The 23,944-nt window shown below is 56.0% G+C and overlaps 1 protein-coding gene across 2 annotated transcripts in view; it reads right to left on the minus strand.

Moving 5' to 3' along the window:
* PAX7 (paired box 7) overlaps positions 1–23,944 on the minus strand; it is a 106,927-nt gene that overhangs the window by 43,180 nt on the left and 39,803 nt on the right. For both annotated transcript variants that reach the window (XM_070777955.1, XM_070777949.1), the window contains exons 5-6: positions 7,893–8,092; positions 267–432 (exon numbers count right to left, since the gene is read on the minus strand). In XM_070777955.1, coding sequence (XP_070634056.1) covers positions 267–432; positions 7,893–8,092 — 366 coding nt within the window. The remainder of the gene's footprint in view (positions 1–266; positions 433–7,892; positions 8,093–23,944) is intronic.

Consider the following 23,944-nt stretch of genomic DNA (forward strand, 5'->3'; position numbering starts at 1 on the left):
TTCACCTGGATGCAGAGGGAAGAGGTTCAAGAGCAGGACACCATCTCTTTTATCTTCACTGTCCACATCAACGCAGACAAACACGGTCATGAAAGAGCAAGGAAAACCACCTCTCTCCCCTCCTCCCGCCAAAGAAAACGCTTTTTATTCCTTCTTTGTTGAGGAGGGAAGGAGTGGGTGGGGTGGGGTGGGGGGGAGATAAATGGGAGGGCGGGTGAAGGGGCGGGGCGGTTGAGGGGCGTGGCCGGGATGCAGCTGAGACTCACCTTGGGAGATAGTAGTGGTGGGGTAGGTGGAGTCCGGTAGCTGGTAGGGGGGCAGCGTGGGCATGCCAGTGGGCGGGAAGCCACCTGGCAGAAGGTGGTTGAACGCTGCCAGCTGGTTGGCTCCTGCCTGCTTACGCCAGCGGGCACGGCGGTTACTGAACCAGACCTGGGGGACAGAGAGCCGAGCGTTGAGCCCTCAGCCTGGTTTCCGGCAGCGCGCTGAGGCACAGCTAGAACCGGGCCCCTGCGCCATCACCCTGGGTCCAGCCAGTGTCCTCCTCCGAGGAGAGCCCCACCGTCCTGCAGCTCAGGACAGTTTGCAAAGCACGTTCATGGGCAGGATCCCATTCTGTCCTCATGACGTCACTACCCAGGGACGAAGTCATTGTTATGATCCCCATTTTACATATGGGCAAACTGAGCCCCAGAGAGGGGGTGGGGGGCTTGCCCGCATGACAGGGTGGCCCGAGTGACTCTCAGCCCAGTGCTCTTTCCCTGCAGCTGCTCCTGCCCTGAAGGAAGTCAGTGGGTGACCATCTTTGTTCATCCATGTTGCACACTCCTCATCTCCTCCAGGAAGCCCCCAAGGAAAGCCACACATCCAGAACCCACCTGAATGAGACCCACCTGCCAGACTCAGAAGCAAAAGCTTGTTCTGTGTCTGGAGTCTGAGGCCCTGCTTGGCTTACGCTGCACAGGCCCCCTGAGTTAGGAAAGCCCACCACCCCCACCCCCACCCCCAAACACAGGGACTGATTGATAACCTAACATCTTTGAGTCTCCCTTTCCTCTGAGCCCTGTGCTAGCGTTTCCTGCATCTGTCCATACGCAGACCCATGAGGCCCTCCTAGTCTCATTGACCCAGGGGGAAACTGAGGCTCCCAGAGGTGGAATCACGTGCCCACGGCCACATGGCTGGTCTGTAATGATGTGAGGTTCAAAGTTCATTCAGTCTGACTTTCTAGAACTCTCTGGTCTGGATTTGCAACAAGTTCCCTGGGATGGGCCGGTGAAATATGAGAATGAGTGTGCAAAACGGGGCTCCAGAGAGAAGGTGCTTCTCCACCTTTGGACTTTGCACATGCTGTTCCCTCCATCTCAAACACTCTTCCCTGTGCTGGCTCCTTGGCCTGCAGGGCCGGCAGAAACGCCTCCTCCTGCTCCAGCGAGGACTGCCTGCCTCAAAAGCACTTTAGGCCAGTCCCCACCTCCTTTTCTCAGGAGGCCTCCAACTGTGAGCTCCCTTACCCAAACAATTATTGTCTTTACCTGTTTTTCTTGTCTCCCCTCTGGCCCTAAGCCCCACAGGCAGAGACCAAGCAATCCTGGCCCCCTGCTCACACCTCTGTAGGAATCCTCATTGAATGAATGAATGGATGGTGGGAGGCAGAGGTGACTCTGGTGTGTCTTTGCTGGTGCTGCCCTCCTCCCTCTGCAAGGCCCAGTGGGGAGTCCTCCCCTTCAAGGGTGAAGACCTAGGCCTCCCCTGGCACAGATCACTTGAGACCCTGAAACCTCTAGTCTGTGTCTGCTGACCTGTGGGAGGGGGAGTCTGAACAGGGGTGTCGGGGTGTTTGTGTCCCCTCGGATCATTTGTCTTTTCTCTGAGGCAAGAGATGGAATTTGGTTTTCTGAGCTGGATGAACAGAGCTGCTGGCTCTGACCCGTTTAGGGTTCACAAAGAAAGGAGATGTGGTGGCCAAATAAAGATAAAAAAACTGGCTTCTGCATAAAACGCAGGTCCTGGCTGCTCCCACCTCCCCAGGGCAGAGAGGGCTTCCTCAGGGGCGTCCGGGGCAGATGAACGCTGGCCAGGCTGACTGAGGCCCTCTGAACAGCTCTGTTTTAAATCAGCGTTTCCCAAAGGCTGGGGCTCCTACACTCCAAGGTGGAGACACGTCCCCAGAGGCGAGTGACACAGACATTAGATAACCTTGAACTGCTCCCATCTCTTCCGGGCCTGGGGTGTGTGGAAGAGAAGGTCTCAACTGGGTGCTCAACGTCCTTCATGCCTTCCTAATGCTCATCAGGGCCTCCCTGGGAGCTCAGCTGGTAAGGAATCCCCCTGCAATTCAGGAGACCCCAGTTCGATTCCTGAGTTGAGAAGGTCCCCTGGAAAAGGGAAAGGCTACCCACTCCAGTATTCTGGCCTGGAGAATTCCATGGAGTCGCAAAGAGTCAGGCATGACTGAGCAACTTTCACACACACAACATCCATCAACCTCCCTTTTTAAAGCCCAGGGAGGATGCCCCGCCAGGTGATGCTTTCCTGGAAACCGTGCCACGTTGTCTCATGTTCCCTGCGTGTTTCTGGTCGCCTTCCTTCCATGAGAGGGATGTGTGAGCGCACGCATGTTCGCTCAAGCTGCTCAGTCCTGTCTGACTCTTTGCGACCCCATGGACTGTAACCCGACGGGCTCCTCTGTCCGTGGGATTCTCCAAGCACAAAAACTGGAGTGGGTGGCCATTCCCTTCTCCAGGGGACCTTCCAGACCCAGGGATTGAACGCATGTCTCCTGCATTGGCAGGTGGATTCCTTACCACTGTGCCAACTGGGAGGCCCCTGAGAGTGATATGCATGTTTATTTTAAAATACACTGATTTTATTTTTTTTAAGTAAAGGAAGACATGGATATGCAAAAGTGGCCCAAATCCTGAAGACGGTGGAGAATGGTTTATGTTTGGGACGCTCTGCTGTGGTTTTGTTTGTTCAGTGAGGGTCATCTGCAGATAAAGCGGACTCAGCTAAGGCGGGAACAGTCTCCCGCCTTCTCTCCTTGGCCGCCTCGCTCCTGCTTTCCTTACTTCCCTCCTTCCCATCTCCAGCAGCTCCCGGGACTCCCTCTGCGTCAAGCAGGACAGGAAGGACAGGGGGTGAGCAGGACACGGTCCTGGCCCTCAAGCTGCCCTTGGCCTGGCCACATGACAGACACGTCAAAGGACAGCTGCTCTTCAGTACAGTCAGCTTAGATGGGCTGGCATGCGACGTGCCATGAGGAGGGGCTTCCAACTCCTCCCAGAACCCAGGAGGACTTCCTGGAGGAGAGGACATGCCTTTTGCTTTCCTCTCTCTCCTCTTCTTCCTCACTGTCCTATTTCCACGGGGTTGCCCCCAGCCCAGCAGGCATCTCCATCCTCACAAAGTGTAACGTGGCACAAGAGGAGGGGCTCTGGAGTCTGATCAGTTGCCTGAATTTGAATCCTGCCTCTGCCTCGTAGCTAAGATGGGCAAATTCTGTTATTCCTCTGAGCCTCACTTTCTTTGTTGCTAATAGGCTCAGTTTTAAAGAATCCACCTGCCAGTGCAGAAGCCACAGGAGACCCGGGTTTGACCCCTGGGTTGGGAAGATCCCCTGGAGGAAGGCACAGCAACCCACTCCAGTGTTCTTGCCTGGAGAATCTCCATGGACACAGGAGACTGGCGGGCTACGGCCCGTAGGGTTGCAGAGAGTCAGACATAGCTGAGCGGCCAAGCACACGCACAAATGAGAGCCCCTACCCTCTCGGTGGTTCTGGACCTCAAGGCAGCTAACACAGGCAACGTGCTTATTTAGAACAGCATCTCCAACACTTATTTTGCTGGAAAGCCTCCGACGTCTGAACTGAAAGGGCTCTTAGCCAGTACGGACTGCAGGCTTCCTGTTTACAGGTGGAGAAACGGAGGCTCCCAGAGGGACGGTGGTGGACGCAGGTCCCCACCCAGAATCTTTGATCAGGACTGAGCCGTTTGAAAGCAGAGGCTGAGTTTTATTACTCCTTTTTGGTCCTTCTCTCCACATCCTGCCCTGGGAGCAGGACGCTATAAGAAGAGGTTGATGACTGAGTTGAATGTCTCTTCTGGCCCTTCTTCCAATGCAGCCCCGAGGAAAGGAGCACACAGACAGACTCGGGCTTGGGTCCCAGGACAGCCGCTTATTACCTGTGTCTTTAGGAATTCACTTCTGCTAGTGAAAGGTCAGGTTTCTCATTTGTAAAATGGAGAGACTGAGTGTCCCTGCCTCTTAGGATCACGGTAAGGATGATGAAGATAACGCATATAGGTGTTGAGCGGTGTGCCTGGCACACGAGAAAGGCATCATGAATGTCATCCAGCGTAACGAAAAGATTCAGTTTAAGTTATTAATTAGAGAGTCCCTCCAGTGCCTCCCAAATGGGATTCGGTTCAGAGCTCCCGCCCGCCCGCCCCCAAGCAAACAGCAGGGCTCCAAACTGGGACCAGATGAGCTGCACGCAGCCCTGGCCCCTGGATGCTGCTCATCTGGAGGACGGGATGTTCTCCCAGGCCTTGTGGGAGACACCTGGGCTGGCCTTGGGGCCTCTCAGCTCTCAGCCTCTGTTTCTAGAAGAGACACGCAGACTTCGGAATCTCGGAGCTCAGGACGAATCAGACTTGTTTACCTGCAAGGAAGATGTCTGCGAGGTGGGGGTCGGGCCCTCAGATGTTTAGAAATGAAGACTCCTCCGGGGAAAGGAGTCACCGGTCACCAGGCATGTGTCCTGCCTCATGCACCTTACCCACCCTTCCCGGTGGCGGGGCTTTCTGCAGACTGAGATGGGCATCTCCGCCCAACATTGGGGGTACCATATAACCCCACACAGTGCCCCGCGGGCTTCCGAAGGAGGTGCCTGACCCTCTGCTGGGGGGCAGGGCTGGAGGGGAGGCAGAAGGGGCGACACAGGAGTGCCAGGGCCCTGCCCGACCTGTGCCTACCAGCTTTCTTGCTGATTTGGACGCCAGCCCTGGGACAGTAGGGATTTCTGTCTGCCGGGTCCCTGGTGCCTAGAACAGCGCCTGGCACACAGGAGGTGCCCAGTATGACTGCTAGATGAATAAGCCTGGAGTTTCGAGGGTGGAGCACTGGGCCCACTAAGAATAGGTGACCTTTACTAATCACAGCCCCTGCGCCGGGCACTCCCTGACTGTGTGAGTCTGTTTCCACGTTATCATGGAGTCCTCAGAACGAAGCGGACCCTGTTACCATCATCTCCGTTTTGCAGAGAAGGAAACCAAGGGCGAGGGAGGAAGTGATGGAGCTGGAATTTGCACCAAGGCATCTGAACCACTCTGGCACCTCCCAGTGCCACTGAAATGAGATGACACAGGATTGTCAAATCCTTGAACTACAGGCTCTTAAAATCAGAGGCCAAGACCGCAGAAGTATCCAGCCCTAAAATCGAAGCAGTGCTCAGAGGGCTTCAAGGCCCCTGCCGCCCGGTCCACAGCAGGAACCCTCTCACCGGGGCCTCCCATCCCCCAGACACCGCACTTTGGCTTGAACACTTCTGGTGACAGGGATCTTATCACCCCCCAAGGCAGCTCTGACTGTCAGTAAGTCGGGATCCTAGAACTTTAAGGAGCCTTCATGCTCATTTAGTTTGGCCCCTTTATTTATGGATGAGAGATTAAGTATCAGGAGAGGAAACTGATCTGTCGAGGGTGATACAGCTCATCAGAGGCAGAAACCAGTGGGAACCCAGCCTGCGGCTCCTGGTCTCCCCCTCCCCAGCCCCGCTCCAGGGCCTCGCAGAGCAACTGCGTCCTCCAAGCCTTCTCTTCTCCAGGCCAAATGCTCTATTCTTCCTGTCTTGATTTGGGGGCGGGGGGGGGTCAGTCTTTGTTCATTCTTTAAAACTCAACATGTATCGATCCCTTTTTTGCTGGGATCAGGCCCAGTTCTCAGGCCACGAGTGGGGGGAGAGCCAGCCCCGCCCTGGAGCGCTGAGGGTCTGCAAGGGGAGCAGCACATGGAGCATGGCTACCTTGGCCCCCGCGCCGGGGATGTGCCTGGGTTCTGCTGCTCCCCCTGTTCTCAGCCCCCCCCCACCCTTGGACCTTGAGTGACACCTGTTTCTGAGTCCCCTGGGCCAATAAAAGCACTGCCCTGACAGCCAGGACGTTTTACAAGGAGTGGTCAGGCTTCAAGGTGGTGGGAAGCAGCCGTGGCCGCCAGACGCGGGAATGAGAAAGCACCCAGGAATGTGCCCAGGAGAACAGCTGCAGGGGGATCAGAGGCGGAGGAGGGAGGCCTGGCCGGCAGCTCGGGTGTCACCCCGAGGGGAGGGGGCTGGGACGAGCCGAGCTGGCTGCGCCGCCCATCCGCGCCCCCTGGGGTCTCCCTGCGTGGCGGCCCAGGGCCTCCCACTCCGGGAGGGGGGCGGGTGGGCAGAGGGAGGTATGCTGGTCCCCGAAGCGCTCAAATGCCCCTTTGCTTCTAGCACTTTGCTGCTTTCAAATGCCAGGCTCGGAGTCCGTTTCTCCTTCCCAGATGGAAAGAGCCTGGGCTTGGCACCCACAGGCCTGAGCTCTGCGCACACATCCCCAATGCCATATCACTGCTCAGTCTCTGCCTGTGATGACTGACCACCCTGGCCTGACAAGGGGGTCTGAGGTTCCCTGGGGTCCCGTGGGAGGAGCCCCCAGCCGCTGCCCCAAGGCAGATGCCCAACAGAAGCTCTCGGATCCCTCTTGGATAAGACAGAAGAGCCCCCAGCAAGCAGTTGGGGGCAGCCCCTCGGCAGACTCAGCTCCCCATTCACAGAGGGGCCAGGCCAAGACGGGCTCCCATAGGAGCTGTTCATCAGCCCCCCATTCCTCCTCCACCCCTCCCCACCCCCCGACCCAGCCAGGCCCCCAGAGACTCTGCCTTAGAGAACTACAGACATCGTGCAATCTGAGAACTCAGCTCGGGGAGAGGAGGCGGGTCCTTCCCCCATCCCCACTGCAGGCCTTGAACCCTAGACAGACGCGGCTCTTCCTGTGCCCCACCTTCAGCAGGCCCACCGATCGGGCACCGGCACTTTGCGGGCGTGGATGTCCACAGGGTGTTCAAAGTCTGCTCACCCTTCCCCAGATGCTTCTAACTGGCCAGGAATACGTGCCCAGGCAGCTTGCATGCTTCCCATAACAGGAAACTCATTACCCACCCTAGGAAGCTAGGTCTGTTCTGGAAAGTTTTGTCCTGAATCTTTCCTCTCCTCCTCAGAGATTTGGAAGTGTTTATTTCCTGAGCTCCCTCTCTTGTGGCTGAACTCATGTCCTTCTTTCCTCTGTCCCTTGCCCTTTCCTCCTCTCTCTCTATCCCTCCTTCCTTCATCTTCCTGAAGTTCTTGTCGGCAAGAGGAGGGAGGCATTCCAAGTCCTCACAGCCCCTCCTGGCTTCCCTGGGGCTGTCCGAGGATTGGTTAGTCAATCGATTAACATTTGCTGCCCGTTTACTCTGTATCAAGTGCTGGGGCATTACTTGTCTACACAGCCCCTGGACCACTTGCCACAAAATCCCCACTCCTACTCCAGGGGGCCCACTAAACACCCTGACCCTGGCCACCCCCTCTCTCAATCCCGGTCTCCAGATGACTTGTGTGCTATGGTGCGTGCTTAGTCACTTCAGTCGTGTCTGACTCTTTGTGACCCCATGGACTGTAGCCCACCAGGCTCCTCTGTCCATGGGATTCTCCAGGCAAGAATACAGGAGTGGGTTGCCACTGCCTCCTCCAGGGATCTTCCCCACCCAGGGATCGAACCCACGTCTCCTGCAGCTCCTGCACTGCAGGCGGGTTCTTTCCCACAGAGCCGCCAGGGAAGCCCCTCCAGATGACGCCCGCAGCGCAAAGCCCGGTGCCCCTCACCTGCACGCGCGCCTCGGTCAGCTTGGTCCTCTGCGCCAGCTCCTCTCGGGTGTAGATGTCTGGGTAGTGGGTCCTCTCGAAGGCCTTCTCCAGCTCCTCCAGCTGCTCGGCCGTGAATGTGGTCCGACTGCGGCGCTGCTTACGCTTCAGAGGGAGGTCGGGTTCTGACTCCACATCTGAGCCCTCGTCCAGACGGTTCCCTACGGCCAAGCGAGAGGGCAGGAGAGGGCGGGGGCCCAGTGAGACGGACGGGAGCTGTGTGCCCACCTCCAGGCCTCCATGGCACTGAGGGTCAGATCCCTCTGAGTACAGGAAGGACGCCCCTCACGGCGCTGTTTATCAGAGCGAAGACTGGGACACAACCTCCCTGCCCACCCTAGGGGACGGGTTAAATACCTTATGGTCCAGCCATTAAAAACACAAAACCCTGTAGTTGGGCATCTAGGTTCTTACCACTGACACGAAAGGATGCTCATGACATAGGACTCGGGGGATGGTTTCATGATGAAGCACATTTGTCAAAATTCCTAGCACTGAATTCTCCAAAAAGGGGAGAATTTTTCCCATTTATTCACTGTACCTCAATCAACGTGACTTTTAAAAGAAGACAAGGCACAAACCAGCGTGCAGAACCGAAACCCACTTTTGGAGAAAGCATGCGTAGCACATTATGGAACTCTACACTCAACAGGTGAACAAACGCGAACCTTCAGGATGACAGGACTTTTGTTTTCTTTTTGAAATATGTTTACAGTTTAATATTTTTTAAATGACAATCACTTAGACAATGATGCGATCGCATTTTGGGAAAACACTGCAGAGACTAAGGAGAGCAGGAAGAAAGGAGAGGACCAAGGAAGCGGGCAGACGCTTGTGCCCGGAGCTGGCAGCCAGGGAGCGTGGATTCCAGGCTTGGTTCTCTCCCAGATGCCCTGAACTCTGACCTTGGGTCTCGGTTCCCCCATTCTTCTCTATGAAAGGTTAAGACTGTGTGACTTCCACACCCAGGCCCTTGCTGGGACATTCCAGGATCACTGAGTGATCTTCCAGGCTGGAGGGGGAGACCCCACCTGGTGATCTTGGTCATGACTATGACTCCCACCCCATCATCCCCAGTGTTTCCACCCTGGAGCCTAGGAGTGGGTGAAGGCCTTTGCTTCCTTTGCAGAGAGAGCTCAGGGGTCTGGGGCCAGCCCACTTCCTGACTCTGGATGGGCTGTCAGGCCAGGTATCTACTCCTGTTCCACGTCTGGGTGAGGAAGGCTGCAAGAAGGGCTTGATCAAGCTCCTCAACAGTCAGAGCTGAACATACCTTGGGGACTGAACTGACTCTCTGCCCACAAAGCTTGGGCCTCTTGCCCATCCCTGATCTGGCAGAAGGAATGCTAGCAAGGGGCTCGCTGGGGCTCTGAAACTGCACCCTCAGGAGTGCCGGGGGACCTAGAGGGAGCGGGGAGAAGGGGGCTGGTGAGAAGAGGAAACCAAGGACGGGAGGAGAGAAAGCAGGCAGGGACGATTCCCCCCTCCCCACACCTGCGTCTCCCTTTCCCTGCTTCGCTTTCCTCGCCCTCCTTTTCCATCTCCACCTTCAGTGTTCCTGGAAGTATTCTACGTTTTCTCCTTCCCTCTGCGGAGCACCGATGCAGCACCAGCCGCGTGCCACGCACGGACTATGAACGCAAGCCGTGTTCCGGGAGATAGCCTGAGTCGAGCCTCAGAGTGCATGTGCCTGCACTACAGATGGGAGGAACTGAGTCACAGAGAAGTAACTGAAGCGCCCACAGTCTCAGCGAGCGTCCAGATCCCACCCAGGCCCTGCTTCCCTGGTTCCCGTCCTGTTCCTACCCAGTGGCTTCAAAGGCTGGCGACAGAGACAGGTCGAGGCTCCTCCCACAAGGGACAACCTTCTCCCAACCCTGAAAACAGCACAACGCCTAATGCTGCCTCTTAGGTGCCGAGTGAAGGTGAAGGAACAGGCCTGCCGGGCCGGGGGGAGAGTGTGTGCAAAGGTCTGGCGCGCCAAAGGGCACGGTGGGTGATGCTGTCGTGGGGCGGCGCCCACGGCTGGCAGGTCTCGGGCAAAGCCCCCTTTCCCCCCAGATCTCCTCTCCCCCGTCCTGCTGACGTGGCCATCTTCCCAGGGGGCGCTGGTGGTGAAGAACCCGCCTGCCGATGCAGGAGACATAAGAGACTTGGGTTCGATCCCTGGGTCAGGAAGATGCCCTGGACGAGGAAATGGCACCCCCTCCAGCATTCTTGCCTGGAGAATCCCATGGACTGAGGAGCCTGGTGGGCTAGAGTCCAGGGAGTCACGAAGAGTCGGACAGGACTGAAGGGACTTAGCTAACATGGCCAGTGGGAAGTCATCCCTGCTCTTCACTGGCCACCGATGATGATGCCACGCAGCAAGGAACCAACGGCAAGGAGACGTGCCTTCATCGCTGCCCGTCTCACCCCTAAAGGCAGGGACCTGGGGTGGGTCCAGCCCCTCCCTCTGCCCTCTCCCAGCTGCCCAGCTCCCCATCACCGAGAGGAGGCCTTGACGGGCACAGCTGGCATCTGGGGTGCTTTCCCCAGCATGGCTGGGGCTCACAGCCAAATACAACTAATCCCAAGGATTCATTTCCTGAAACTCACTGCATAGCTTCAGTTTTCTGACGTTGACAAGGAGAAAGGGCCCTTGGGGCCTCAGAAGGAGGAAGCAGAGGTTGGCAGGAAGGGAGGCCCGCCCACAGACGGGGAATGGGACAACCGACTCTGTCCTCTCCTGGGGACTTTGGGCTCGGACAGCAGCTGAGGCGAGGAGCAGGGTTGCCCGGGCAACGCCTACGGGCAGAGATTGAACTCAGAGCTGTGAGGTCAGACCGGGGAGGAGATGCGAGCCCCAGTCTGATGGCGGAGGCACAGCCCTGTCCTGGGAGAATCTCCAGCCTGATTAAGTCTCAGTTCAGTTTAAAGCAGTGCCATCTAACACAACTTTTCTGTGATGATGGAGATGTTCCAGGTCTGCGCTGTTCCACAGGCAGGATCAGCCGCTTGTGGTTCTGAGCGCTTGAAATGTGTCTAGCACAAGATCTGAGTTTTTCATGTTATTTCCATTTTTCTGCAAACTTGCATCGCCACACAGGGCTGGTGGCCACCCAAAACGACAGAATGTCTTTAGCACCATTGGTCTCTCTTTTTAACAAGGAGAGGACAGGCTTCAAGTTCTTTCTGCCCACACTAGTCTCCGGTAGAATTTAATGACCTCGTTTGTTTTTAGGATATTGGTTTGTATGGGTCCCAGCTGTCTGTGGGCTTCCCAGGTGGCGCCAGTGGTAAAGAACCTGCCCGCCACTGCAGGAGACACAAGAGAGGCAGGTTCCATCCCTGGGTGGGGAAGATCCCCTGGAGGAGGGCATGGCAACCCGCCCCAGTGTTCTTGCCTGGAGAATCCCATGGACAGAGGAGCCTGGCGGGCTATGGTCCATGGGGTCGCAAAGAGTCAGACACGACTGAAGAGACTTAGCGCGCACACACCTGTTTATAGGATGTGATACGTGTATTCCCTTTACAAGAAGATCAGTTTCCTTGAATTCGGTTTTTAAAGATAACTTTGTACCGAGAAGAATATTCCTTAATAATAGGGCAGGCTGGAATCAAAGTCATGCACGCAATCAGCAAATGACCGATGGGGGATAGGTTCAAGGTGCTTCTGATACCAGAGCTTGCCCAGCCTCAGAGCCTTGCCACCCAATGACTTCGGGCTTTCTAGGTGTCTCATGGAATTCTGCATTTATTTCTCCCCTTGTCTTCCTGTCCTTCCTGCCCCTTATTCAGCATGGATCTGGGAACTCCACAGGCCCAGAGAGACACCTGGGTGGGAACCTAGACCGGGAAAGGCAGAGCAGGTCCCTACAGGTCTCTGTTGACTGAGAAGACCTAGGGGCTTCCCTGGAGCTCCAGGAGTTAGGGCTCCATGCTTCCACTGCAGGGGGTGTGGGTTCGATCCCTAGTCAGGGAACTAAGATCCCACACGGGCAAAATAAGTAAATAAACAGGAAAGAAACAAAAATACTCACTTTAAAAAAGAGAAAAGAATGGAGGGTCACACTAGGATGCTGTGGTTGTCATAACAACCTTCTGGATGCTGAGTGGGGAGAGCAAGGCCGGGAGATGCAGAGAGAGCTCTAGAGAGCGGGGCTGGGGCCTGTGACTTAGGCCCTGGAAGGGATCTCCCACCTCCTCTTGGCCCTTCTCAGGGGAAGAATCTCCCACCCCATGTTAGGTCTGTCTCATTCTGTGTGCCAGCCTCATGCAGACCTAGGAAGCGGGCACTGTTGGCTCTTCTACAAACAGGGAAATGGAGCTCAGAGGTTCAGTAACTTGAAAGAGGCTGCACCACTGTGCCACACTCATTCCTGGAGAGGGGTGGGGAGGAAGACACACTGGGAGGGGGTCTGCAGGGCCCCCGGGGCAGCTCTGGTCTGGCCCAGAGTCCTTCCTGGGAGGCCTGACACCTGGATTCTGAGGTCTGTCTCCGCCCTCGCTGCGTGGCATTGGGCCCGTTGCCTCCCCTCTCTGGACTCCACTGTCTCAAGGCTAAAACGAGGACAGTGATGCATCCTTGCATTCCTCACTGGGTGCTTTGAGAATAGAATGGAATAACGACTTTCAGAGGAATCTGGAGCCTGTAAAGGGCACGTGAAAGATTGCTATTATTACTGTTAATTACTGATGATGATGTCATGACGATGATGATAGAGAAAAAGGAGCCTCAGGGCACTGCTGCTCACCCAGCAGGGCCCCCAGGGTCAAGTCCTCCCCTGGCGAGCCTTCCTGGGCCCACCCAGGCCAGGCTGGTTTCTCCGCTCATCCTTGGAGCCCTCAGAGCTCCTCGGAGACAGCAGGCTGGCCAGTGCCTGGTGCTCTGGGTCCCACTGGACCGAGAAGAGGGACACAAAGAACTCAGATGCCACCACTTCGCCTGGGTTCCCCGTATGCTGCCCCTCCCCATCCCCACCCCTGGGAACCCTTGAGCCTCTGAGTTAAATTAATCAAAAGGATTAGGTGGACTTGGCCACAGAGAGGCCCTGCTGGCTGGAGCTGAGTCCTCCACGCACACACTGAAAGCCTCTGGGTGCAGACTGGGCCGCCAGCACGGGGCCGGGGACACGTGGGAAGCACGGGCATGGGCTTGCATCCGTTAAAGAGGCTGGATTTGGGGGGCGGGCTGCAGGGGAGCAGTCTCCCAGGCAGCTGCGGCTCTTCCTCTCTGGCTCTGAAGCAGCTGTGGGTGGAAAGGCCCCACAGTGGGCGGGACAGAGCCTGGAACGGGTCTGGAGATGGCTCCAGGCGAGGAATATCATGAGGGACCCTCTCTCTGGGTTCCCAGATCCTGTCTCACTTAGGGAGGTGGGGAGTCCAATACAGTTCCTCCCTTGGAGCCCTCCCAGTCTTAGGAGGGTCAAACAGCCTCTGTCTCAGGAAACTCCCGATCAGATGGAGGAGGCATCACCCCTGCACTAGCAACTTCCCCGTCTGATGGAGGAACACTACTTCCAGATGAGCTGGGGCCAAGACTGTCGTAAAACAGGGAGACAGCTCCGTGGGATTTGAGAGCAGCCTGAGGACAGAAAAAGAGAGGAGAGGCTTCAACAGGTCTGCTCTGGCCAGAGTCCAGCCCAGGCCGGGCTGATGCAAGTGGCCAGAAAACCACTGGGGGCAGCCCTCTGGTTCTCGCCCCAGCCTCTGCCCCTCCTCCGAAGCTCCCTGGCTTTCACAGCCACTGACCGGGAAGGCCTCCGTTATGCCAGTGAGGCCTCACCACCCTTGGGCCTGCCCACACGTCCAGATTCACCCCCCGCTCCCTGTCCAGCTCCCAGCTTCCTAAACGACCCAGCCAGGCTGCCCCACGCCTCCCTGCCTTTGAATTCCAGCCCCCTCTGCTCGCAACACCTCGCCCTTCGTTGGCGCACTCCTGCTCATCCGGCAGAACACAGCTGGCGGGTGCCCTCCCCCTCAAGTCTTTCTGGGTCCATGCAGACCAGGCTGGTTTCACTTGCGTCTCATCCTGGAGCTCTCAGAGCTCCTCAGGAGACATCAAGCTGGGCTGTCGCTGCGTCTCTTGGTCCCACTGGACCAGGAGATGGAGGAGTGTAGCAGAGACCGGGCCTGGCACCCAGCAGGGGCTCCGCAAAGCCTTCTTAGATGGATAAGGGTTAGCAGAACGATCACAGAGTTCCTTTCAAACTGACACTGGAGTAGTCACCACTCTCCCCTTCCACACGCACTCCACAGTTTACACGCCCTTTCAATGTTCCAACACAGTCTCTCCCGACAGAGGGTCAAGTAGGTGGGATTAGCCCCATTTTACAGATGGTGGGGGGAATCAAGGTCACTGAAGCCGGGAAGACCACCCAGGACTCAGGACTCCCAGCCGAGTGGAAGCCAACTTTGCTATAATTCCCAGGTGATGGAGAATTCCATTTTGGATCATGAAAGCTAAAGCAGCTTCTGCTCCATCCTACCCCGACCTTCAAACTTTCTCTGTTCTCCCGAAAGTCTGGAAACACGATGGTCACAGTTTCAGGACCTACCCATCTCTCAGAAGGCGGGAGGGACCTGGCCACCTCCAAACCAAATCCTTTTCATCCCAGATCTGCGGAAGGCAGCAGGGACACCCTGAGACTTGGGGTCCTCATCTCAGCTGCCCCCAGCTCAGAGACGCCTTCCCATCCCACTCCGGAGCCCCCACCCCCACCCGCGCAGCCTCCCAGCCCAACCTTTATTACAGTTTAACATAGGCCAGCCCGGAGCCGCGGCAGAGAAATGAATCACATAATAGCTGATATGCGTTTTAATCGAGTAATTCGGGCAGAGCCGAGAGCCGGCGAGTGCGGGCTGGGTGTCCCTGAATACCAAGCAGGCCTGGGCGCAGGCCTCGGAAAATGGAAAAGTCATTTACACCTCAGCTGGGGGCCGGCGAGCAGGGGCCGCGGCGGGCGTCCTCCCGGTCCCTCCGCGCGAACTGCTCAGCTGTGACCAGCACATGGTGTGCGCAGTTCCTAGGGTCCCTCTGCGGGGTCCAGGCCAGGCAGCTCACAAGGGGCCGGGGGACCGGGGGTGGATGGAGAGGCAGGGATCGGACCCCAAGTTATGCCTCCCTGGAAGCGACCCCCCCATCCACCTCCTCTGCCCACACTGCTCTGGGGTACCCGTCTCAGACTGTCGGGGTCCTTAATGACCCCCTTGCTCTCCCATCACGCCTCCCAGGCAGCCAGCCCAGCACCCAAACTGGGAGATGCAGCATCCTTATCTGCAAGCCCACCCCCACCCCACCGCGGTCCAGCCCCACAGTCTGTCCATCTCTCCCTGGACTCCCACGGTCGTCTCGTGCCCCACCGACTGCCAGCCTTTGCATAGGCTGTGCCCTCTGCCTGGAGCACCCCCTCATCCTCCTTCTGGCCTGCCCTTTGCAGCAGGCCACCAAAGAGGGGCATTGAAAAGCACAGGCCCCGACACAGTTTGCCTGGATTCTGTAGACTTCACGTGTGTAAATATGGATAACAATGGGAATTCCCTCCCCCTGGCCCAAGAGCCACTTGCCTTGCTCTGCGGTTTCCTACAGCGCGCACCACAGACAGATGTGCTAAACGTCCCTTTTCATGCCTGTCCCCACCCCCTCCATCATCCTGGTCATCACTCGAGTCCACGTTCCAAGCAGGTGGGCGTTTTCTCCGCTGAATCTCCAGGGCTTGGCATAAAGTGGACACCCAAATATTTGCTGAATGCCTGAACGAGTAAACGAGTGAGTCTGTTAAGGCCACAGTGCCAGGGACAAGTGAGTGCTCTGCGTGCGGGAGCTGCCGTCAGCTTTGGGCCACTCCTCCAGGAAGCCCTCCAGACACAACCTCTCCGTCTGAGTCTGGAGTGTCTGCTTCTGTGCCCTTGTGGCTGGGGCTCAGCCATACCGTCCACATGGATTCACTTCAGTCCTGCTCTCCCAGAGGCCTCCTGAGGGGACTGAGGCACTGGTAATGTGGGGATCCAAATAGGTTCTATCTGACTCCAAGTGAAGTGAAGTCACCCAGTCGTGTCTGACTCTTTGCGACCCCGTGAACTGTAGCCCACCAGGCTCCTCTGTCCATGGGATTCTTCAGGCAAGAATGCTGGAGTGGGTTGTCATTTCCTTCTCCAGGGGATCTTCCCAACCCAGGGATTGAACCCGGGTCTCCTGCATTGCAGGCAGACGCTTTATCCTCTGAGCCACCAGGGAAGCATCTGACTCCAAATCTCACGCTATTTCTCGGCGACTGACTGATGCCCCGTGTCACCCTGCCAACTCAAAGAGGAGAGGGAGGGGAGGAAAATGTGACAAAACTTTTTCTTCTTTGGGAAGTGTCCATCTAGTCCCAGCAAACTACCTTAGAAAACAAAAGAAAACTCTGAACCGTAAGTAGATGATTTGCATTGTAAACAATTGTGTCCGTTGGGGTATTCTCTGATTGCGGTTTCCGTGGTCACAGTAGAGTCCTGTCCTCGGGCACTAGAGGGCGCTCTTCGTACATTCCTGCCAGGAAGGGGCATCTCCAGGAAGAAGGAAGTAGTACTGCTAGAAATAGCAGTGTGTTGTAGTTCCAGAATTCAGAGCCATGTTTTTTCTCATGATGGATCCAGAGATCCCGCTGCCCTGAATTGTGAAGCACAAATCACGTTTAGAGGAGAAGGTAGAGTTGGTAAAGGGCTGGAGCCGTCTGAGCCAAGGGCACTCAGTCAGGGAAGACTTCCTGGGGACAGAGTTTAAAACCACGTTCACCTCCTTAAGGCAAGAGGGTGAGCTGAAGGTAGGTGCTGGGCAGACAACAGAGTTTGCTCTAACAAGGGGGATCGCCAACGGGGCCTCTTCTCACAGAGTGTGGCCGAGGCTGCAGACACTGAGAGAAGGTGGGCAGAATAGAAGCTGTGGGATCAGATGGACCTGGGTTTGAATTCTGGATCTGTCTCCCACCACTATCGATGCTGAATGTGTAATTGACCTTCTAGCCTCATTTTCATCCTTTCTAAAATAGGGGCAGTGATGCGAGTCAGGGAAGAAGGGAAGACAGAAAGCCGTCTGGAGGCTGAGCTCCGGGAGTGTAGGTGACTGAGCTGAGCTGAGCCATCTCTCCTTTCATTCAGACAGAAGGCTGGCAGGTGGGGAGCCGGCCCTCTGGGCTCAGCCCTCAACCTGCTGTGTGACCTTGAATATGTCACTCGCACCCTGGAATCTCTATTTCCCCATCCGCCCACTGGGAGAAAAGCCATCCACCTGCCCCTTAGGGTACGGATGCAGCTGCATAGATGGAAACTTTGAGAAGTACCACAGGGCACCCTTGACGCAGTGATCACAGCCTGCTCCTCCACTAACTCAGGAAAGTTGCTTCACTCCTCTGGGCCACAATTTCCTCCTCTGCAAAGTGAGGGAAATCATAGCACAGACCTCACAGAGTCGTCACACACGAAAATTAGTTGAATTACTGCAAGACAAGGCTTACAACACTGCTATGTATACAGTAAGTGCTCAGTATATGTTAGCTATTATTGTTATTGCTATTACTATCGGTGCCTGAGTACAAGAACTTCATCTATCTCAGTAGCCCTTGGAGGTAAGCTCATTTGCCCAGCAAAAGGCAAGGAATGCATGAATGAATGAACCAGTGAATGAATGAATGAACACATGAATGAATGAATGAACACCTCTCTGTCATTTCTCCCTTATTCTCCTACGGTGGGGGCTTTGCACAAACACGGTCACACGCACAGAGCCCACATCACACCCATGGGGGCGGGCCATCACAGACACTCGTGGTGCCCACGGACAGGAGAGGGCACAAAGGCCTCAGGTGAGCCATCCAGCTGGGGCACCAACGCTGACAGGGCTGAAGGGGCCAAGCAGGGCGGCGGGCCCCCAGGAAGCTGATCCGGGGAGGCCCGGGGTGAGGCCTCAAAACCAGCCAAGGGGAAATGGCCGCAGCTGGGGCCCCGGCGAGCCAGATGCAGCCGCCCTGCGTGGCAGGGAGGGAAAGGCAGCTTGGCCACCCATCCGCGCCCCACAAAGCCACTGTGAAAAGACCATATGCCCAGGGAGCCAAGCCTGCCGGACCCCCCTTCCCCCACCTCCCAGCTCCCCTCTCCCCCTCCTCAAAGCTGCAGCCGCTAGAAAGCCATCACAGGAAGTGGGGTGGAGAACCTGGGGTTTCAGAGCCTGGTTCCCTCCACCAACCCTCCTGCCTCCGGGCTCAGCCCTGAGAAAGGGCTTAAAGCCAGGGCTCGTGGAACCCCAAAGACTGGGCGCTGTGACCACACAGAGCCTCCTACAGCAGGAGTATACAGTAAGTGCTCAGTATTGTCACTGCATGAAGGCCACAGGAGAATAAACACAAAAAGAGCTGCGCGTGTGTGTTTTGGGCTCTGCGCTGTTCCTGTAGCAAGTCGCGTGGTCCCAGAATAGCCCTAAGAGATGAGCATTTCTCTGAGTCCTGTGTTACAGATGGGGAGGCTCAGGCGGAGTTAGAGCGGACTGATGACTGCACCCGGGCAGCTTGCACCCAAGCCCTGTCTTCACCATCGAGGTGACCCTTGTGAGCCTGGCTTTCAGGGTCCTCCCTGTCCTGGCCCAAACGTGCCCCTCCTGCAGGCTGTGGCAAGGCCTTCGTGTCCTGCGGTGACTTGGGATGCTGCTCTCACACTACTTCTTACTGTCTTACTTCCCCTATCCTTCAGGTCCGACTTGAAGCCCACCTAGTCCAGGAAGCCCTCCATGACTACCACACCCTGAGCACCCTCCTGAAATCCCTGTGCCATTCGCCCCCAGTGGCCTTGACTCCTGCTGGGGACAGACAATTAAGTTTCAAGGCCTGTGTTTTGTTTATGAGTATGCCTTATCATCCAATTTGTAAGGAGTTTATTTGAACTGCTTGAGAATGGGACCTAGGTCTCCTCCGTCAAGCTGGGGACACCCCAGAGTAGAGGTTATGCCTCCAGAATAAGACTGGGGGTTTCTTAAAGCTCTAATCTATTGACATATTTCTTCTACTATAACTGGGCATGACCCCAGGGCGGGGTGACTGGGCACACCTCTGTGTTCCCATCTCTCTAGAATGTTCTTAATAACAGTATCCAATACAAACTGCAGCTGTCAGTTGAACAAAGCCACAATGGGCCTTTCCATTGCGGGCAAAACAAGGAGAAACTACTCAAGTTTCCCCCGAGTCACAGGTTCTCTCTCAGGACCCTGGACTGATCCCTTTCCCCTTGGGACTCATTTCTTGCTGTCCAACGTCCATCTGACCCCTCCCTCATCTTTCTTTGAATGGGCCTCCCAGAAACCTCTAACATCATATGGAACATTAAGGGGCACCCACAGGGTACCCCACAGACCCCCCCAACAAAAGCCAGGGCAATCCGAGTGCACTGCCATGAAAACGAGCAGATTTCTGAGCATCTCACCCCTTTGGAAGAGAACCACTCTCTTAGAGGCAGACAGGGCTGTGAGCTGATTCTCGGACGCAGGTTTGAAGGTGAACCAGGATTGCTGGGAAAACAAGCTGCACCTTTAACGTTGCTTCATGGAGGCCGGCCTCCCTCCCTGGAGGCAGAAAGCTTTACCTGGGGAGCCCGCCTAACAGGACAGACTCCCCCTCCGCGGGCCAGCAGCAGAGGCCCCACCGAGTCCTGTCTCCCTGTCTCACTGCCCCTGGGGGCTCCAGACTAAAATAAAGAGGGTTCCCTATTAAAAGAGGGTGCCACCCACCCCTGCCACAGGCAGCTGAGACCACGGCCGGAGGAGGTCTTATTACTTTACCCAGAGCAGGGTCCCCAGGGAGCCTGTGAGCTGTTTGGAAAGACAGGGGGCTTCCAGATTGGAACCCTGACCTGTGTGTGGCTGGCTTCGCCTCCAACTTGCTGTGTGACTCTGGCAAGTCCCAACCCCTTTCTGGGCCTCCTTTTGCCCATCCCTGAAAAGCAGAGGTCCTCCTGGGTCTCTGAGAGTGAGCCCGAGAAGGGGGGCTGGACGGCATCTGATTTATGCATCACTTCCCACTCCAGAACCCAGTACAACTCCTGGCATACAGTAGGACTTAGGACGTGCATCTGTGGCTAGATGAGAGAATGCTGGTGGTCGAGGGTAGCAAGGAGCTCCGGGGGGACTGGGCTGCTAAGGAGGGGGTGCAGGGTAGGCTACGGGACCCCCCAAGATCATCTGATTCCTGTGGGGGTGGGGAAGGATGGACCTCGTGGCCCTGGGGTGCACATCACATGCTGCCTGGCCAGTGGTCCCGGACCTTTCTTCCTCTCTTAGGGGAGGGGGTGGGCAGGCTCGGCCCTCCGTCCCCCTTCCCGTCCCTGCCCTCCCCTCCCCGCCTTGCCCCCTCCCCTCTCCCCATCCCGTGTCTCAGGCTGGTCGCTGGGCAGCGGGCCTTTCACGGTGCATTCTCCCGCTGCCCCTCCCCAGCCTCGCTCCCCGGCAACCTCATCCTGTTGTGCCCCCATCAATCTATGGCAGCCCGGCCCCTCCAGCTGGCCTGGCTGGGCCGTTCCCAGGCAGAGCAGGTCCACAGTGGAAGGTGGTGGAAAAATGTGGACAAATTTCTGATTTGCAACACTCTGGGAAAGAGTTTATTGCCATTGTTTGAGGACGAATGTATAAATAAAGCAAGGCGAAGATTGCAGGGGGAGGCTGATGAAAGGCAGAAAACGAGAAATTTTATGGCCATAAGGAGCGCACTCTGATGGTGATTTCTGAGGCACCAGACCATGGCAGTTACTTAGCCAAATGATCGCTGTGAAGCTGGGCAAGGGGCTTATTTCTTAATTACTGTTACGTATCATGTCAGGCGGACGCCCCAGCCCGGGAAAACTTGGCCTTGAAGCAGACACCTGCTCGGAGCCGCGTCCCGGGGTTGGGAGCTGCTGGGTCCGTGGGAGGATATCACTCGCCCCCTTGAGGGCAAGGGGCTTCCCAGGACCCGATGCCCTCTCTCTGTCCAGGCTCCTGCACCCAGACAGTAAATCATCCACTCGACACATAGGGGTCAAACACATGTAGGTTCTGAACCAGCTCGGGGTGACACAGCAGAGGATGAAATGGACGAGATGTCCAGTTACAGAAGATATCAGCAAAAAGCGGCTGGGGCTCATTTGGGGCTCCTCCTGCAAAAATGAGTCAACAGGCAGGACAGCAGAGGGGAGGAGGCAGGCGGCGGGGCTGGAAGGCGGTGGAGGGGGAAGAGCGATGGCTTTGGTTGTACCACCTGGGCTAGGTACCTCTGTGAGCCTGTGTCTTTCCCTGAGAAAAGACGGGGCAGGACGAATTTCCCTCCTTTTGGTCTCCCTCATGGTTCTGAGATCCTGGGATGCTGTGATTCCATTATTTTTAGAGTTGGTGGGGTTGGTTTTTTTCAAAAGTGAACAGCATCTGTCCTGTGAAGCACTCTAGTCTCTTTCTGGCGGTTCGCGTCAGTCACGTGACGCAGTAACAGAAGGAGCAGGGGAGTTACGGTGTATTCAGGGTCTGCTCCGTGCCAAGAAGTCAACACGCATTGCGTCCTCGCGTGAAGTGCTCAGTCATCTCTTGGAGCTGGTGCTCCTTGCTGAACGCTCAGAAAAGGCGAAGACCTGCTCGGATACTAAGTGGCAAAGCCGCCCTTCAGCCCAGGTGGGTCCCACACCAAAGCTAACGAATGCATTTTAAGTAAACCAAACTGCCTCGCCAGCAGCTCCTACAAGGGTGGTTCTCAAGCTTTAGGGCATCAGAATCCTTGGGAAGTGAAACTTGCTCAGTCACATCCGACTCTTTGAGACCCCACAGACTATGCAGTCCATGGAATTCTCCAGGCCAGAATACTGGAGTGGGTAGCCTTTCCCTTCTCCAGGGGATCTTCCCAACCCAAGCATCAAACCTAGGTCTCCCCCATTGCAGGTGGATTCTTTACCAGCTGAGCCACCAGGGAAGCCCAAGAATATTGCAGTGGGCAGCCTATCCCTTCTCCAGCGGATCTTCCCGAACCAGGAATCAAACCAGGGTCTCCTGCATGGCAGGCAGATTCTTTACCAACTGGGCTATCGGGGACTCAGATATGAAACAGAGATTGCTGGGTCGCCCAGGGGAGTTTCTGATTCAGTAGGTGGAGCCTAAGAAGCTGCATTTCCAACAGGTTCCCTGGGGAAGCCACCTCTGCTGCTGGGGGCCATGCTTTGAGAACCATTGCTCCACAGAAATTTAGAGAAAAGTAGCAACAGCTAACAAACAAAAACCACACTGCTCCAGGGGAATGGAAAAGCATACAAGTCTTCTTACTGTTATCAGAATGGAAGTAGCCAGGCTGAAAGAGACCGCAGCCTCTCATGGCACCAAAACCCTAGATCTTTTCCAGAATGATGAGGGAGAAGACGGTCAGCCCGAAGAGGACCAGCCAGGGGGTCGGCTCAGCAGATGAACTTTCTTCTCTGTGGTCTGGCAACCTGCCAGGGTGGCTGGGTCACCCATCAGACCCCGGACAGACCACAGGCATGCCTGGAACCCTACACAGGGCCCTGCCTGTCCCGGCTCCACCCCAGCCTCTTCCCACTCCTTCTATCTACCTTGTCCCCCTTCCTAAGCTCCCTTCCTTCTCCCACCATCTCTCCTTTCACCATCAGCAATCGGGTGGGCACTGTTCCTAGTAGGGGAAAGACCTGCCGCCCACCCAAACAGCGACTTTAAAAGGTTTTCAAAGTCAGGGACCCTCCCCACACCTGCCTCCTCCCTGGCCCACCTTCCAGCCTCCCAGCTTGAATTATCTGGAGAGTCATTATTTATTTCCGCTCCAGAATAACAAGGATCTTTCTCTGTTTTGTTCACTGCTTTAATTCCCAATGCCCAGAAGAGAGCCTGGCCCATTCAAAAAGCTCAACACAGATTTGTTGAATGAATGAATTTATGGAACGAATGCACAGCCCTCTCCAATATGCTCAGATCTCTGCTATGAGTTGGAACGCTCCGACAGATGCCAACGAAGGCTTGCTCTTCAGGCCAACGTGCTCATTGGTGACTATGATGACATTGGTGACTATGACAATTATCTCATTAGAGATGTATTTATGCATCGTCAGACACCTGGCACCACGCTGAAAGCCCCAGCTAGCCAGCTGAACAGTTCCAAGAGGTCTGGAGGATCGCTGCTCTGTAAACCAACACACAGGTACTCCACTGAACCCCTTCATCCACATCCAGATGTCTGGTCCACTCAGGGGCAGCCCAGATGCTAACGCACCATCTGAACGATGCTCGCAAAACAGCCTCCGAGGCTGCCACCGAACCCCTTGGCCACCCTGGACTGCGAGAGTCTTCCTGCGAAGCATCAGACACCTTTGGAAATGTGTGGCTGGAGGAGCCTGTTTTTAAAGGAGTTAAAATCCAATTTGATCCTGCTGCTTACGCCTTTTCTAGTTTGATGTGTTTTTGATAAAAAAATTTTTTTTGATCAATAAAAATAAAATCTGTTACTTGCACCCTGGGACAATTATTGCTCTGGGCTCAGTTTGCTGAGTCTTGATAGAATAAATAATGTTATTTTCCCCAAACGTGGCCAGCCACAGGTTAGGTCCATTAAACCAGCAGAGAGGGAGTGGAATCTGAAAACACACTGGTTCTCAGAGGGCTTTGCCCACCTGAAACCATGCTGCGAGGAGGTGGTAAAGGGTTGGGCTTCCCAGCTTCCCAGCTCTGGGGAGCGACTGGGGATAAATCTCCGTGAGGGGGAAGCAGCGATAACAGGCCCTCGCGATGGTCTTACCTGGCCAAGTGCTGTGCTCGGCACACGTAACTGACATCCTCCCACGAGACTCAAAGCAGAACTGAGACGGAACTGATTCTAAGGACAAGACTTAGAAAGAGGCAGTGACTCACCCAAGATCACTCAGCTGGCCATGGCTTGAACCTGGACCACCAGGACCCCGAGCACACGGTCGGACCCCTCTGCCCCCATGTCCCTCTCACTGGGTGAGGGCAGCGACAAGGCCCGGGAAACGGCGGAACAAGTGCAGGCGGA

This window comes from Bos indicus, chromosome 2, assembly GCF_029378745.1.
Source record: "Bos indicus isolate NIAB-ARS_2022 breed Sahiwal x Tharparkar chromosome 2, NIAB-ARS_B.indTharparkar_mat_pri_1.0, whole genome shotgun sequence".
NCBI lineage: Eukaryota > Metazoa > Chordata > Mammalia > Artiodactyla > Bovidae > Bos > Bos indicus.